General features: G+C 46.9%; 1 protein-coding gene across 1 annotated transcript; it reads left to right on the top strand.

Annotated features, from left to right (window-relative positions):
• The first annotated feature begins 595 nt into the window (after positions 1-595).
• Positions 596-7456, top strand: LOC101830648 (zinc finger protein 33B-like). Its single transcript, XM_013124395.3, has 3 exons — positions 596-1018; positions 1470-1553; positions 4735-7456. Exons 1-3 carry the CDS (start codon positions 898-900, stop codon positions 6480-6482), a joined length of 1953 nt encoding a protein of 650 aa, XP_012979849.2. The 5' UTR covers positions 596-897; the 3' UTR covers positions 6483-7456.
• The last annotated feature ends 6763 nt before the right edge of the window (positions 7457-14219 follow it).

The following is a 14219-nucleotide window of genomic DNA, read 5'->3' as shown; positions in this document are numbered from 1 at the left end:
CCCTCCCCCCTTTCTTCTTTCCTTTCTTTCACCTGTAATACCAGCACTGGGGTATGTGGGTGGAGGGTGCTTACTGACAACATTTGCCTATAATACCAGCACCGGGGTGCAGAGGCAGGAGGATAGTGGCATGTGAGTGGGTGGAGGGCGCTCGTTGGCAGTTAGTACTGGGGAGATGTTTCGGTGTGTAAAAGTGCTCATTCCACAAACCTGACAGCTTGAGTTTAAATCCTGAAAACTGGTGTAAAAACCCAGGTGACATGGCACAAGCGTCAGTAATCTCAGTGTGCTCCCTACCAGGAGACAAGAGGTGGCAACAGGAAACGCTCACAGCCAGCTGGCCTGGGGTGCACAGGTTGAAGAGACCTCGTCTCAGAATAGGTGGAGAGGTGAGGACAAACATCCAAAAGGCTGTCCTCTGACCACCACACACACATTGTGGCATGTGTGGGTCTGTACATTCACACAGGAATGAGCATACATGTACGTGGACTCACGCAGAGACATACACATATATAAACATAATGTGAACACACACACACACACTTGGTGACATGTGAGCTAAAGAATAACTATACCTCCCAGCATTCAATGCTCCCAATGTCTGTAGCATAGGAATTCTCAAGTCTGCAAAATCTTTAAAGTGAACTCTCAGACTTACTCGTCTAAGTGTCCTCCACAGCCAGACCAGACCCAGCAGACACTGTTGCTTTACGAATTAGTCTGAGGGTTTGGCTGGCCTAGAGTTTCTGTGCTGATTCCATTTCTCCTCCAAGAATACACACAGAAGCTGATATGAGGTCATTTTCTGCTGGTTTCTGGTGTTGCCATGGTAACCCATTCCTTAGGTGTGTTGACCCCTCCCAATGAGTCCCCACTGTTTTCTTACAGGCACAAATGTTGTTCAAAGATGTGTCTGTGGTCTTCACTCAGAAGGAGTGGCAGTTGCTGGATACTGCCCAGAGGCGCCTGTACAGGGAGGTGATGCTGGAGACCTACAGGCACCTGCAAGCAGTGGGTAAGCCCCACCTCCCACGCTGCGCCCGCCCGTCAGCTTACATTTCTAACCTTAGAAGCCAAAAACCAGCAACAGGAGTAAAGTTTTCATCGTGGTGCTAGAAAGATGGCTTAGCACTTGCGAGTGCTTGCTGCCCCCCCCCCCCCGAGGGCTTGAGTTCAGTTCCCAGCACCCACACAGGGCAGTTCACAACTGCCTGGAGCTGCGGCTCCCCAGGGTCTGTACTTCCTGGCTGCACTCATGTGCACAGTCACTCACCAGATGCCTGCTCCTCTAGCTAAGGACTTAGCCACTGGTCTGAGCAGTGACAAGATAAACCCTTGTGGCTCCCCCTTCTCCCCCCTGAGGACTTAGCCACTGGCTTTGGTGAAACACACCACAGCCTCAACACTGCCCACCCTTCTGTTGGTCCTGAGCAGCTTTGCCAAGCCTTGTCGCCTTCCCATCACAGGGTGCAATGTCACCAAACCTGAGCTGATACGCAAGCTGGAACGAGGAGAAGGTCCTTGGGAATCTCCAGGCTGCAGCCTCTCAGGTGAGTTGATGTCAAGTAGAAGAGAGCAGAGGTTAAGTGCTGGTTGGCCAGGGCGAGGCTTGGTTCCTTTGAATGTATCTGTGGCTCAGCTGGGAGAGGGCTTGCTTAGCAGGTGCAGAGCCCCGACTTTAATCCCCCGCACAGCATAAATGGGGTGGGCATCGTGGCACAGGGCTGTAATCCCAGTGCGAAGGCAGGAGGGTCAGAAGTTCAAGGTCAGCTAGGGGCTACGTGAGACCCTGTCTCAAACAAAAGCAAACAAACAAAATAAACAACAACAACAAAAAGAATATCTTTAAGAGGTTCTAGAATTTTCAAAAAGATAAAGAGAAGTGCTCACAGCCTGATATCAAAACCCTCAAGGTACAAATGCTCTCTGTAGGCTATGGGTGGGCTCACACCTTTGATAGAAGCACTTGGGAGGTAGAGGCAGATGGACCAGCCTGGCTTACACAGAGAGTTCCAGGCCAACTAGGGCTATGCATTAAGATGCTGTCTCAATCAATCAATCTATCAATCAAAATAAAAAATCTTTGTCTCTGTTCCACCCACCGTGACTATCACTTGTATCGCCCCCAGCGCCGATTGCTCTGGGTGTGCATTCATTCGTGTGTTCCTCTATTTGACAAATGTTTGTTAAGTGCCTGTCAGGGACAGTTCCATTCTAGCACGAAGGACACAGAGGCACAATCTTGACTCTGGTGAAGAGGTTCAGGTAGCAAATCTGTACAGGTGAGGGCCAGTAGCTGTCAGGACTGCTAGGATCCAAGTCAGATGATGGCAAGGGAGACGGCCAAGGTGTTTCCAAGAGGTCCTGAAGCCTCCCCGAGGAAATGAACATCCGCACAGGAGTGATGGGTGGGGTGTTGAGTGGCGTGAGGTTATCTGAGAGGTCTCCATCCGTGCCAGGGGAGAAGCAGGTGCCAAGCCAGAGACAGGCAGTATGCTTAGTGTGGTAAGCAACAACAGTGAAGTTGGTGGGACCGAGGGGTGGTGGGTTCAGGTAAAGACGGGTTTAGAGTTAGCTGGAGACTTCGCTGGGGGTGGTCACAGGCATACAGAATTCACACTGTACAGAGTGAGGTGACAGATGAGAGAGCAGGCTATGGACAGCACCTCGTGACTGAGCTTAGAAATCAGGAATGCAGGCTACAGCACCCCAGCAAGGGAGACGGCAAAGGGCCGCCCATCTAGGGTGGGAGAGGGAACCAGAGAATAAACTCAGAAGCAAGGAGATAGTGTTAAATGGAAGGGGTGACTCTCAATACAGATGAAAGTGTAAAGTTTGCCGTGGATCGTAGCCATGAGGAAAATGAAAACAAGTAGGTACCAGCTCCATTTGCAATGGAAGATGAAGGCGCCAGAAAGCACAAAGTAATAGTAATAGTAATAATAATAATAATGTGTGAAACTTTCAAAAGCAATAAAAATGAGGCTTAGAGAGCCTGCCTCAAAAACAAAAAATTACATAAATGAATAAAAAATAAAGAATCCAAGAGTTGGTATAAAACCCTGCATGCAAGTGTACAGTAGCACCTTGATTAATAGCTGTCAAAATTCTCAAGCAGCCAGTACACCCTTCAGGAGATGGATAAATAAGCAGAGTGGGAACAGGCAGTGGAGACAGTCAGCTCCCAATAGCAAGGTATGATGCTGTGGAGATAGGTAAGCACCTTAAGTTTCATTCATAAGTGGTATGCGATAATAAAGGAAAAGCAAAGCTATTAAGAGAGTAGAATAGGTCAGGTTTGGTGATGCACACCTTTGATCCCAGCACTCCTAGGGGCAGAGGCAGGAGGATTTCTGTGAGTCCAGAACAGCTAGGAATACGTAGATTAGTGGTTCCCAACATTTTTAAGGCTCTGATCCTTTAATATAGCACCTCATAATGTGGTGACCTCTAACCATAAAATTATTTTCATTGTTACTTCCTAATTATAGTTTTGCTACTGTTATAAGTAGTAATATAAATATCTGATATACAGGGTGTCTGATATGTGACCTCCAAAGGGATTGAGACCCACAGCTTGAGAACCACTGACTTAGAGAGACTCTGTCTCAAAAAGATAAAAATTGGTGAGTAAGGAGATCAGTGGTAGCCAGGGCCTGAGGCAGGTGTGGCCAGGCAGAGCACACAGGGCTTTCAGGGCAGTGAAACCGGTCCATGTGTTTTACTATAATGGTGGACTCCTGCCATTGTGCGTTTGTCCCTTCCCACAGAATGTATAACAGTGACTGTGGGACTCAGGGTAAACTGAAGACTTTGGGTAAATGTGATGGCAAAAATAGAACCATTTTGGAGAAGATGTCTATAGTTGGAGACTGTCTTTTTGCTGGGTTTTTTTTTTCTGTTGCTGTGATTAAAATACCCCGACAGAAACAATTCAAGGACAGAAAGGTTTATTTCAGCTCACATTCAAGGTCTAGTCCTTCACAGCAGGAGCATCATAGATCATAGTAGAGGGAGCTTGAAGCAGCTGGTCATGTGACATCCACAGTCAGTAACTCACCCTAGTACTAACTCCTTTCCTCATTTTACACAGTCCAGGATTAACGACAGAATCTATAGTGCGTGTCTCCCCATGACAGCAGGCCCAGCCTAGCACTGACCTTCAGGCCTGAGAGAATGAGTGATTTCATGAGTTTACTTGGGTGTTGGTGAGCAGAGCAGAACAGCGAAGATGGGAAGCAGGGAGAATGTCTTGGTGATCCTCCTGCAGAGATTAGGTCTGAGGCTCCTACTGGGCTGCACATCTCTTGGGGGCCTTTCAGTCCTCTGAGTTCACTGTCAAGCATTTGTTTCCTGCCTTTGCCTCGTTCTTTAAGGCCCTCCATCCATGGATGAGTCCTTTGTCTGGCATTCTTTGTTCCCAGTTATGTTTTATTTCAAGCTCTCTGCCCTTTGCTGGTAATATTTGTAACAAACCAAAGCTACTGATGTTATTTTCTTCATTCTCTTCCCATTTCTACTCCAATGTACATCTTTGTCTTTGTTTTTGTATTACCCAATGAAAAGACTAGATGAAATGCCTGCTTAGAATGGTAGAATGGTTGCTTTCCCAGGAGAGTATGTCAGAAACCCAGAATCAAGTTGGCATAAGACATTTGTGTACAGTCCCTTTTCTTTAACGTTGTATTTAGATTAGATGTATAATATATGGTCAATTTCTCATGTTTCTAGAAGTCCAGAGGGCCAATAACATGACAACAAGTGAAGAAAATGAAGACAAACATTTGAGTCGAGTTTTATTTGTCAACAACAAAACACTAACTAAGAAAAGAAGCAAGGCTCTAAAAGAAATAGTTTATCTGGCTACAGACTCAGTGAACACAAGAGAAATACATTGTAAGTGTTATTCAACTGAAACAAGCTTGGAAAATGTTGCAGGATTAATTACTGACAACAGAAACTATGCAACAAAAAAGTGTGATGCTTTAGGTGGGTCTATGTTCCTTGAGTCTAAGCATGAAAAAACTCATATAGGATGCAAAAATTGTGAAAGTGATGAAAAGAAGAAACTCCACAGTCCTATAGAGGGTCGTACTCAACATCAAAAGCCCTTGTATTTGGAGAAACTCCTTGAATATAAAAATTGTGGGAAGAGCTCACAGAGAAAGACAGCCTCTGTTATTCATGAGATAGTTCACACAGGACAGGAGCCCTCTCAGGATGGGAAATGCATGCAAGACACTGCCCACAAGATCAGGTTCCAGTATTTTCTAAGAACTCTTAGAGAGAGGAAGGCACAAGAGGCCAGCAAAGGTGGAAAACCCTCGTGTGTGAAGTCAAAACATGAACATCGGAGAACTCACATAAGGGAAAAACACTGCGAATGTGATACGCATGAGAAATCCTTCAGTGAGAAATCTGATCGTACCAGACATGAGAGAACACAACCAGGAGGAAGGCCTGACAAGTGTGATGTAAGTGAGAAAGCCTTAAGAAACTCACCCCACATCCAAAATGAGATCCATGGCTGTGGGAAATGTAGGGAAACCCTTCTCGGAAAGCCATGCCTTACTCAGAACCAGAGAACTTGCACAACAGAAAAGCCTAAGCGTGTGGACAGCCAAACAGCCTTAAAGAAGTCATGTTCAACCCTAAGTCAGAGAACTAGCCCAAGAGGGAAAAACTGCGAAGGCAGTGAGTGTGAGGAATCCCCAGCCCCCTTCTCCAAGGAATTGAAATGCACTCAGCATCAGAGATCGTCCTTGGAGGAGACATGTGACGAGTGTGAGGGAAGTGAGAAGTCACCCCTCGGTGACAATCAGAGCAAAGAACAGAAAGTCTGTGGGTGTCACCAATGTGAAGAGGGCTGTCCTAAGAAAGGTCTTACTCAACACCAGAGCGCAAACCCAGGGAAAAAACCCTATGCGTGCAATGAGTGTGACAAATCCTTCTTGGTTAAGTCAAACCTCACTGAACACCAGAGAACTCATACTGGAGAAAAACCGTATGAATGCAACGAATGTGGGAAGTCCTTCTGCCAAAAATCCGCCCTCAAGGTACACCAGAGAACTCACACAGGAGAAAAACCATTTAAATGCAACGAATGTGGGAAAACCTTCTGCGTGAAATCTAACCTTACCCAACACCAAAGGACTCACACAGGAGAGAAGCCGTACAAGTGCAGTGAATGCTGGAGATCTTTCTGTGTCAAGTCCAACCTCGTTGTGCATCAAAGAACTCACACAGGAGAAAAACCCTACAAGTGTCTTGAGTGTGAGAAAACCTTCTATGAGAAATCTGCCCTCACAAAACACCAGCGGATTCACACAGGGGAAAAGCCCTATGAATGCAATGAATGTAAGAAGAGCTTCAGCCAGAGGTCCGCCCTTACCAAGCACCAGAGAAAGACACACAAGAAGAAAGCATCCACTAGTAGCCTTCATGGACCGATACCAGAATCAACAAGCAAGGCTCACTGAACAGCAACAAAACCCAGCAGCGGGGACGCTGCTATGGCAACAGCAGAGAAAAGTGTTCACTAACAGGTTGTAAGTGACAGAAGCTAGAGGATTAATGTTGGACAGAAAGCATAAACTATTTCAAAACATGAATACTTTCAGCAGGTATTTGATGTTGTTGAAGAAAATATATATATAATTTTAATGACTATGGAGAAAAATGTCCTTGTGGAAATATTGTCTAACTAGAAGTTATATTTCAGATGTGATGTGAAACTCATTACATGACAGATAACAGAGTGCCATCTGTTCTTAGTGGAAAATGAAACATGGATCTTTCATAACAAGGATAATTTAGGTTACTGATTCAATGGTGATGAGCAGCCATCTTTTCCCTCCACATCGTGATTTTCTTCATCGTATTCTCTCCTTGGCTTCCTAGAAGCTTATTTAATTTTTCCATAATAAAGAGGACACTGACAAAGACAAAAGAACTAAAGTGGAAAAGACCAAAAGGCAAAGTACAGGAATCAACGCAGCGGAAGTGACAAGATCGATCAGTCTCTATGTTAAAGATGGGAGTCATTTAGTGCCAAGTTAAAAACTATGTCCAGGGACTGGCAAGGTGGCTCAGTGGTAAAGGCTCTTTCTACATAAGCCTAATGACCTCAGTTTGAACCCTGGAACCCATGTAAAGGTGGAATGAGAGAACTGGTCCCACACGGTTGTCCTCTGACCCCAAGCATGCACTGTGGCACATACATGTTCAAACACACATGTTCACACACACACACACACACACACTGATAATACATACAACAAAAACTTAAGCAACAATGAACCCCCTAAATCTAACAACAGATAGTTTGTAAAAGAGAAAAAAGAAGGGGGGAAGAAGAAAGAAATTTAAAGTCAGTTGAGAAGGGACTTTGAAAGTTAAAAGATAAATACATATATTTTTAAATCTATTCAATAAAGTGTGACTTTGTAATGGTGAGTTGTGTGACTATATTATTGAATTCAACTACTGTCAAATTTTGTCTAGGGGGAAGGTGAACTTTCAAACATCCTATTTATGACCTGGGTGCAGGCCTTTAATCCCAGCACTTCAGAGGCAGAGGCAGGTAGATCTCTATGAATTTGAGGCTATCCTGGTCTACAGAGTGCGTTCCAGACCAATCAGGCCTATGGAAAGAGACTTTGTTACAAAACAAAACAGCAACAATGAAGCCTGGTTTTAAGATTATGGGGATGATGAACAAGGTACCAAGAGTGGTTGCCCCTTTAACCATTTATCTGGACATGGCATCTGCAGAGGCTAACGTTGACAGATGTGATGCAGAGCCATCCTAGGGTGGGAGAGAGAGCACACATCTCCAGAGAAAGTTAACCTCAACCTGCCTCCACTGTGCTCACAGGCACCCAGGCACACAGGCTGTTTGTCCATCTATTTATTTCTTCCTTTTCATACGTGTGCAGGAATGTTTTGCATGTGTGTGAGTACGTGTCTGGGAGTAGGGATACACAATCATCTTGGATTGCTCTTCAATCTTACTCACCGAGACAAGGCCACTCAATCAAGCACAGAACTCGCTGATGTGGCTAGTCTCTCTTGTCAGCTTGCTCAGGAAAAACCTTGTCTCTTTTGGAGGTTGGGATTACAGCCTCCCCTCCCCACACACACACTTGACACATGGGTCCTGGGGGTCCAAGACCAAGTCCTCCTCCGTACACAGAGACTTCAACTGATGAGCCATCTTCCTAGCCCCATAGCAGTGTGGATCTATAATTGTCTGAAAAATAAAAAGCCTGGCTTTTAAAAGGAATAGACAAACGATGCACAATGGTGTCTCCTTCCCAGAGAGAGGAGAGGAAAGACCTAAGCCGCGGGAGCTCAGAGGCACTGGCCCCACCCCCACGTGTGTGCCCTGCGTGACTTCCCTTTCCAGGGATCTGTCCCGTTCGTCTTGCTAAAGACCTGATGAGCTCCAGGCGGTGGTGGCGCACGCCTTTAATCCCAGCACTCGGGAGGCAGAGGCAGGCGGATCTCTGTGAGTTCGAGGCCGGGCTGGACCGATAGCCTCCGAAACAATACAGAGAAACCCTGCCTCATAAAAACCAAAAAAAAAAAAAGAAAGACCTGATGAGGTCTGTCCAGAGAACAGGTTCTGTGACACCCCACCCCCTCAGAGAAGTCAGCTGTCTTTGGGATTGTTGTCTCCTCATCTACCTGCTCCTCCTTCACACTACAGCTAATGTGAGGCAGTCAGTACACAGAGCACACAGCCGGAAGTGGCGGAGAGGACGTATCTCCTCCAAACAACTTTGGTCTGTCTCTGTGTGGTCTCCAGACCCTCTGGCCGCAGTGCATTGAGCTCCCTGGCTGTGGCACGGATGCCATGTGGGGTTCCTATGGATGGGGGTGGGGTGTGGACAACTTTGGGCACTGACTTGGGGCTTCAGCCCCTACTTCTCTGAGGCCGTAACAAGAGTACCCCAGTTATTTCTCACAGTTATGGAGGCTAAGTCCAAGACCAACGGGCTAGAACCTGGTGAGGTGTAGAGAGAAGCCTTTTCCTAGCCAGTTGCTTGGTTCCCCCCACCAGTTGCCTGGGCTCTGCCGTGTTGTAGTCCCCAAATAACACACAAGACGCTATATTAATTATGAAGTTGTTGGCCTTGCTTGTTTCTTGCTGGCTAGCTCTGACTTAAGTATTTATCCCATAATTTTTAATCTAAGTATTTCTCTTACCAGAGAAGTTTCCGGGCTTCTTAACCCTATGGCGGTTACATCTTGACTCCCTGTGTTTCTCCTACCCAGAGTCCTCCTCGACTCCTAGTCCCACCTATCTTGTTTCCCTATTGGCCAACAGTGCTTTATTGACATATACACAGAGCTTCCCCCAGTGAGGAACGTCTGTTTCATCGCCTAGCAGTAGACAGTAGAAGGAAGAGCAGAAGGGAGAGGGGGAGAAAGGGTGGAGAGAAAACAAAGCCTCGAGCTTTGGTCATTGGCATTAACCTAACCCTCATTCCCAGCACAAGGTTTTGGGGGACACAGTCAAACCCTAGCAATGTTGGGTCTGCAAGTCACACAAATTCTGAGGAAGAAGCCACCAAAGCTAGATGAGCAGAGGTAACTTTATTCCATCACCATAGAATACCAGAACTTCTAAATATTTAGGGTCACAGGCCAGTTGGGATCAGATTCTGTGACCCCAAACATAGGGAATAGGTCCTTATTAAAGCAAAAGCCACAAATGTGTGTGGGGTGGTCAGGGATGATATAAGAAAAATAATTTTTACAATTTGAGGTTAACTCCTGGGTGATGGTAATTCTGGGGATTTACAGCTTGTGACATTTTACAATTAGTAGTAAGTACAATTTGTGACTGTTGGGGATTATTTCTATAAATCCGGGGTCTTTCAGTGACAACAAGGTGTTTGTACAAGTTTAACAGGGTGGTTTGTAGAGGTTTCGTTTACACAAGTCTGTGGTTAACACAGCTCTTGACATAGCCGGTGTCTTGTCTTAATTTTTAACCAACTGTCCTCCTGTGACTGGCAATATAGGGCAAGGGTCAAGTAATAGAAGAAACTGGGTAGGTGAGCTAATGTTCAGACTTACTCCGGCCCTTCAGCAACCCTCTAAGCTGATGACACAACTACATCATCTGTATCTACTATCAAGACTCTCTCTGCTACATCCCCACCACACATAACTCATAAAACAATATAAATCAGCCGAATTTTCCTTTTCTTTTCTGCATAGCCTTTAAATGTTTACGGCTGCGCTCATTCTCCTCCTGGGCCCAGGATGAAGCCCCAGGAGGCACTGTGCTTAGGCAATAAATAACCAGCAATAAATGACTGTCTGGGTGAGTGACTGCATGGGTGAGGAAACCAGCGACACTGCTGAGGAGAGCTGCCCGGGGGAGTGGCTTCTTCAGTCCTTGGTGCATGTCTTTGAGTCCCCACCTTGTGATTCTTAGTTCCACATCAGTGACACAGCTCGGCAGAGCTAACAGGGAACCGACCGGAAGGACCATCAATCATATCCTGCTCGCTGAGGCTCGGATGATAGACGCCTCTCTCTCAGCAGTTACCCCTTTGGGGTACTAATAGAGCCGTGGCAGGCTCACCCCTGGCCACCCTCTGAAACTGGGTACCACCCCAACACACTGCTGGCCCCCACAAGGAAAATGGGCTCCTTCAGAAAAGTCAACTCTTCTGAGATCTGACTGTGAGGCCTCCTGGGTCCTCACATCTAGTTTAAACTTCCTTGGGTGTGTCACCCTCCTGAGAAGTCACAGGGAGATTCCAGCTACCCCATCCCACCCTATCTCTGGGGAACAGTCTCCCACAGCAAGCCTGCACAGACGGGGCTTGACCCAAGTCATCCTCACCTGCCTCTCCAGATTCTAGAATAGGGACATTGAAAGGTAGCAGTCCCCTCGATGCTCCTAACTTCTTCCATGAAGCCACTCCAGCCTACCCCTGGTCTTCCTTTCTGCCTCAGAGCCTAAGAAGGTGGCTTCTTCCAAAGCCCATAAAAATAGACTAGGGTGTAGCCCTCTTGCAGTGAATTTGTAACTGTGGCCACACCCCCGTGGCCATGGCCTCAGGCAGACAAAGCGGTGGCCACCTTTACAAGTTCACTGCAAGACCGCTACACTAGGGGTCTGTGGAGGCGAATTTGGGCTGAGAGAAAACTGATGCTCAATTCCAAGGTCACCAGTGAGGTGAGCATGTTGTAGTTCTGAATGTCAAAAGGTCTCAGTGGACCTCAGAGCCAAACCTAACTCCCAAGGCATGCTGGTGAGGCTAAAGCAGTATCTAAATGAAGCGGCTGAGCTCGACTTTCCCAGAGCATGTTCCCATAATGCACAGCAGAGGGCTCTGGTCACAAATGCAATGACTGCAGTCTCCCTGGACTGAAAGCTCTCGCTGCCCACGCCTGTCACTTCAGCACCCCTCCCCCCCTTTTCATTAATCTATTATACAACAGTGCACGATGCTGAGAAAACAATTCCGGAGACTTACTTGTGTCACTACACGGGTAATTAAATTGTGTAGATTTACATTTTAATTACATACTGCTTTGCTCCCGATTCTTTTTTTTTTTTTTCTTTCCCCTGAGGGATAGCACATGTATCCCCAGGAGTCAATACCACCCTCAATAGGGTGAAACTTTGTTCTTCTGTTCTATCCTGCCCTACAAAATCTAAGCTATCACATGAGTTTGTGCCCCTCCAGAAGACCATGATAGATTTAAAAACGCATATGCAACATGAGTAAATAAATGTACAACATATTTGTGATACTATGATTCCACTGAAAAGGGATCAACTAAGAGAAAAATACCTAAAAAGACTGTCTTTCAGAGCCACAATTCTAAAAATAAGTGTTGAGAAAGAGGGAGAGTAGATTAAGAAAAGGTGATGCCATTGCAGCATGCCAAAAGTTAAGGAGTTTTAATCAATTCTTCTAGAATCTGGGGTACACCATGCTGCTGCCCAGCCCCAGAAATGCCTAACTGGAGATTCTGTCATGACTCAGTATAGACTCACCTAAAAAAACAGAAACTTCAGTGTTCCACTCTTCTTGTCCCCAAGTGTCCTCCATCTCCACCAGCACTCCCAGCCTCCCCAAGCAACTGCACATCCACCAGTGGTCCTGGATCAGTCTTCACTTTTTAGTGAGGACATAGACTTGAGATCCTTTGCTGCTTACTCTTCGCTGACCTCCTTTATTCAGTGGCTGTAGCTATGGTGTAAGCGGGCCCAGCTGCTGCCTGAGTTGGCAGCAAACCTTGGGATTGTTCATAAGGTATTTGCTGAGCAGGTGTGCAGAATGCATGACCTGTGGGGCCCCAGACACTTCCACCCAGATTTCAAAGGAAAGTTAGGTAGTGTGTGGCCAGGTCAGAATCCCTAGAGGCAACCCTGGAAGTGCAATGTACGAGGCTGGCGGGGCGGGGGTGGGGGGGGTGGGGGGTGGCATTAAGGCAAACTGCAGTGGAGACCCCAAGGATTTAGAGATGCCAGGAGCGTGAGCGAGCATCTGCCAAGGAAAGCTACAGATGGCAAGCTGAGTCAGCCTGAGATATGAGAACTGCAGCTGTATGGCAGACCTTTCAAGATGTCAGAGACTCCATCCCACGACATGTGACCCTGCAGAGGCCTCCATCCCACCGACGTGACCCAGAAGCCAAACACTGAGCAACGGCACTGAGTTTCAGTCTTGCTTTGGTTCCATCTCTCTTCCATGCCTGCAGTCCTCCCTTTTGAGATGGCAGTGATCAGCCCATGCCTATCCCTCCGCTGTGAGCTGAAGTGTGCAACTTCCATTTTGAACTTCGCAGGGCCTCACAGCTAAGAGTCAGCCTTGAGCTTCAGCAGAGTCTTCAGACTTGGGCTTGGCTCAATCTGAGACTGTTGAGATGCTGTCGGAGGTGGTTTGACTGAGAATGGCCCCCATAGGCTCATATGTCTGAATACTTAGTCCTTGGTAGGCAGAACTGTTTGGGAAGGACCAGGAGGTGGGGCCTTGCTGTAGAGGTATGTCACAGGGGCAGGCTCGGAGGCTCCAAAAGCCTCCCACCATACCCATTGTGCCCTCTGCTTCTTGTTTGTGGGTCAGAATGTGAGCTCTCGGCTACTCCTGTCCCCATGCCTTTCTTTCACTGTTATGAGCTCCAGCCCTATGAAACTGACAGCCCAAGTAAATGCCTTCTTTTGTAAGTTGCCTTTGTCTTTGTGTCTTAATCACAGCAACAGAAAAGTAACTAGGACAGATGTGACCCTTGGATAAAGACTGGATGTGTTTTGCACTGTGAGAAGGGAATGTGCCTTTGGGGGCAGGTGCAGATTGTCCTAGTTTGGATGTCTCTCAAAGGAGAGATGAAGTGATTGCATCTTTCACGTCCTGCCTCCTTGTGCTCAGAAAGTTCTGGAGACAGCGTATTCTAAAGCTCAGAGCACTGTTCGGCCCAGATACCGGTGGAAAGAAGAGGCTGCCATACTTAAAAGCACCCAGAGAAGCAAAGAGTTCTGCAGCCTGTCCAGGCTACAACAAAAATGCCTCAAAGCCAGCCCCATAGATGGCAGGTCCCATTGGGAAAATGATTGGCTTAGATGCCAGGTGTCCTAGTTGCTTTTCTTATTGCTGTGACAAAATACTCAGCAAAAGCAATTTAAGGGAAGAAAAGCTTATTATGGGTTGCAGTCCATCATGGTAGTGAAGGCAGGGTTAAGGTGAGTCTCCCCTCCTCGGTTAGATGTTTCTGGGAGCACCGTCAGAGACCAGCTGAGAGGTGTTTCCATAGAGACTCTGCATCTAGTCAGGTTGACAATGAAAACTAAGCGTCACACTGGCGTTCTTGGATAAAGGCCATGTTATCCACAGCAGAGAAGGGGACAGTGTTCAACAGAAGCTCCGGGATGCTACTGGGCCCTGGTGGGGACAGAGCATCTGATCATGGGACAACAGATTGCATGCAGGCAGAACTACTCTACAGTGAGGCAGATTTTGTCACATTAGCAAAGTCATCTGGTCAGATGGGCCCAGAAGCATGACAGGACAGAAGTGGGACATCAAGGATTAAGCAGAGGAGACTGCGAGGGTCGACACAAACAAGCCATATGAATGAGTCCCCACACCCACTTCCTCCGCTGCGGCCTCTTCCATAGCGCACACTCATAGTGGTCCAGAAGCTGGGATCCCTGGCTGAGGAAGAAGCCTGGGTTTGGGTAGGGA

The sequence above is a fragment of the Mesocricetus auratus genome, unplaced genomic scaffold (genome assembly GCF_017639785.1).
Source record: "Mesocricetus auratus isolate SY011 unplaced genomic scaffold, BCM_Maur_2.0 Super-Scaffold_100028, whole genome shotgun sequence".
In the NCBI taxonomy this organism is placed as follows: domain Eukaryota; kingdom Metazoa; phylum Chordata; class Mammalia; order Rodentia; family Cricetidae; genus Mesocricetus; species Mesocricetus auratus.
This window is presented reverse-complemented; position numbering and strand designations above follow the sequence as displayed.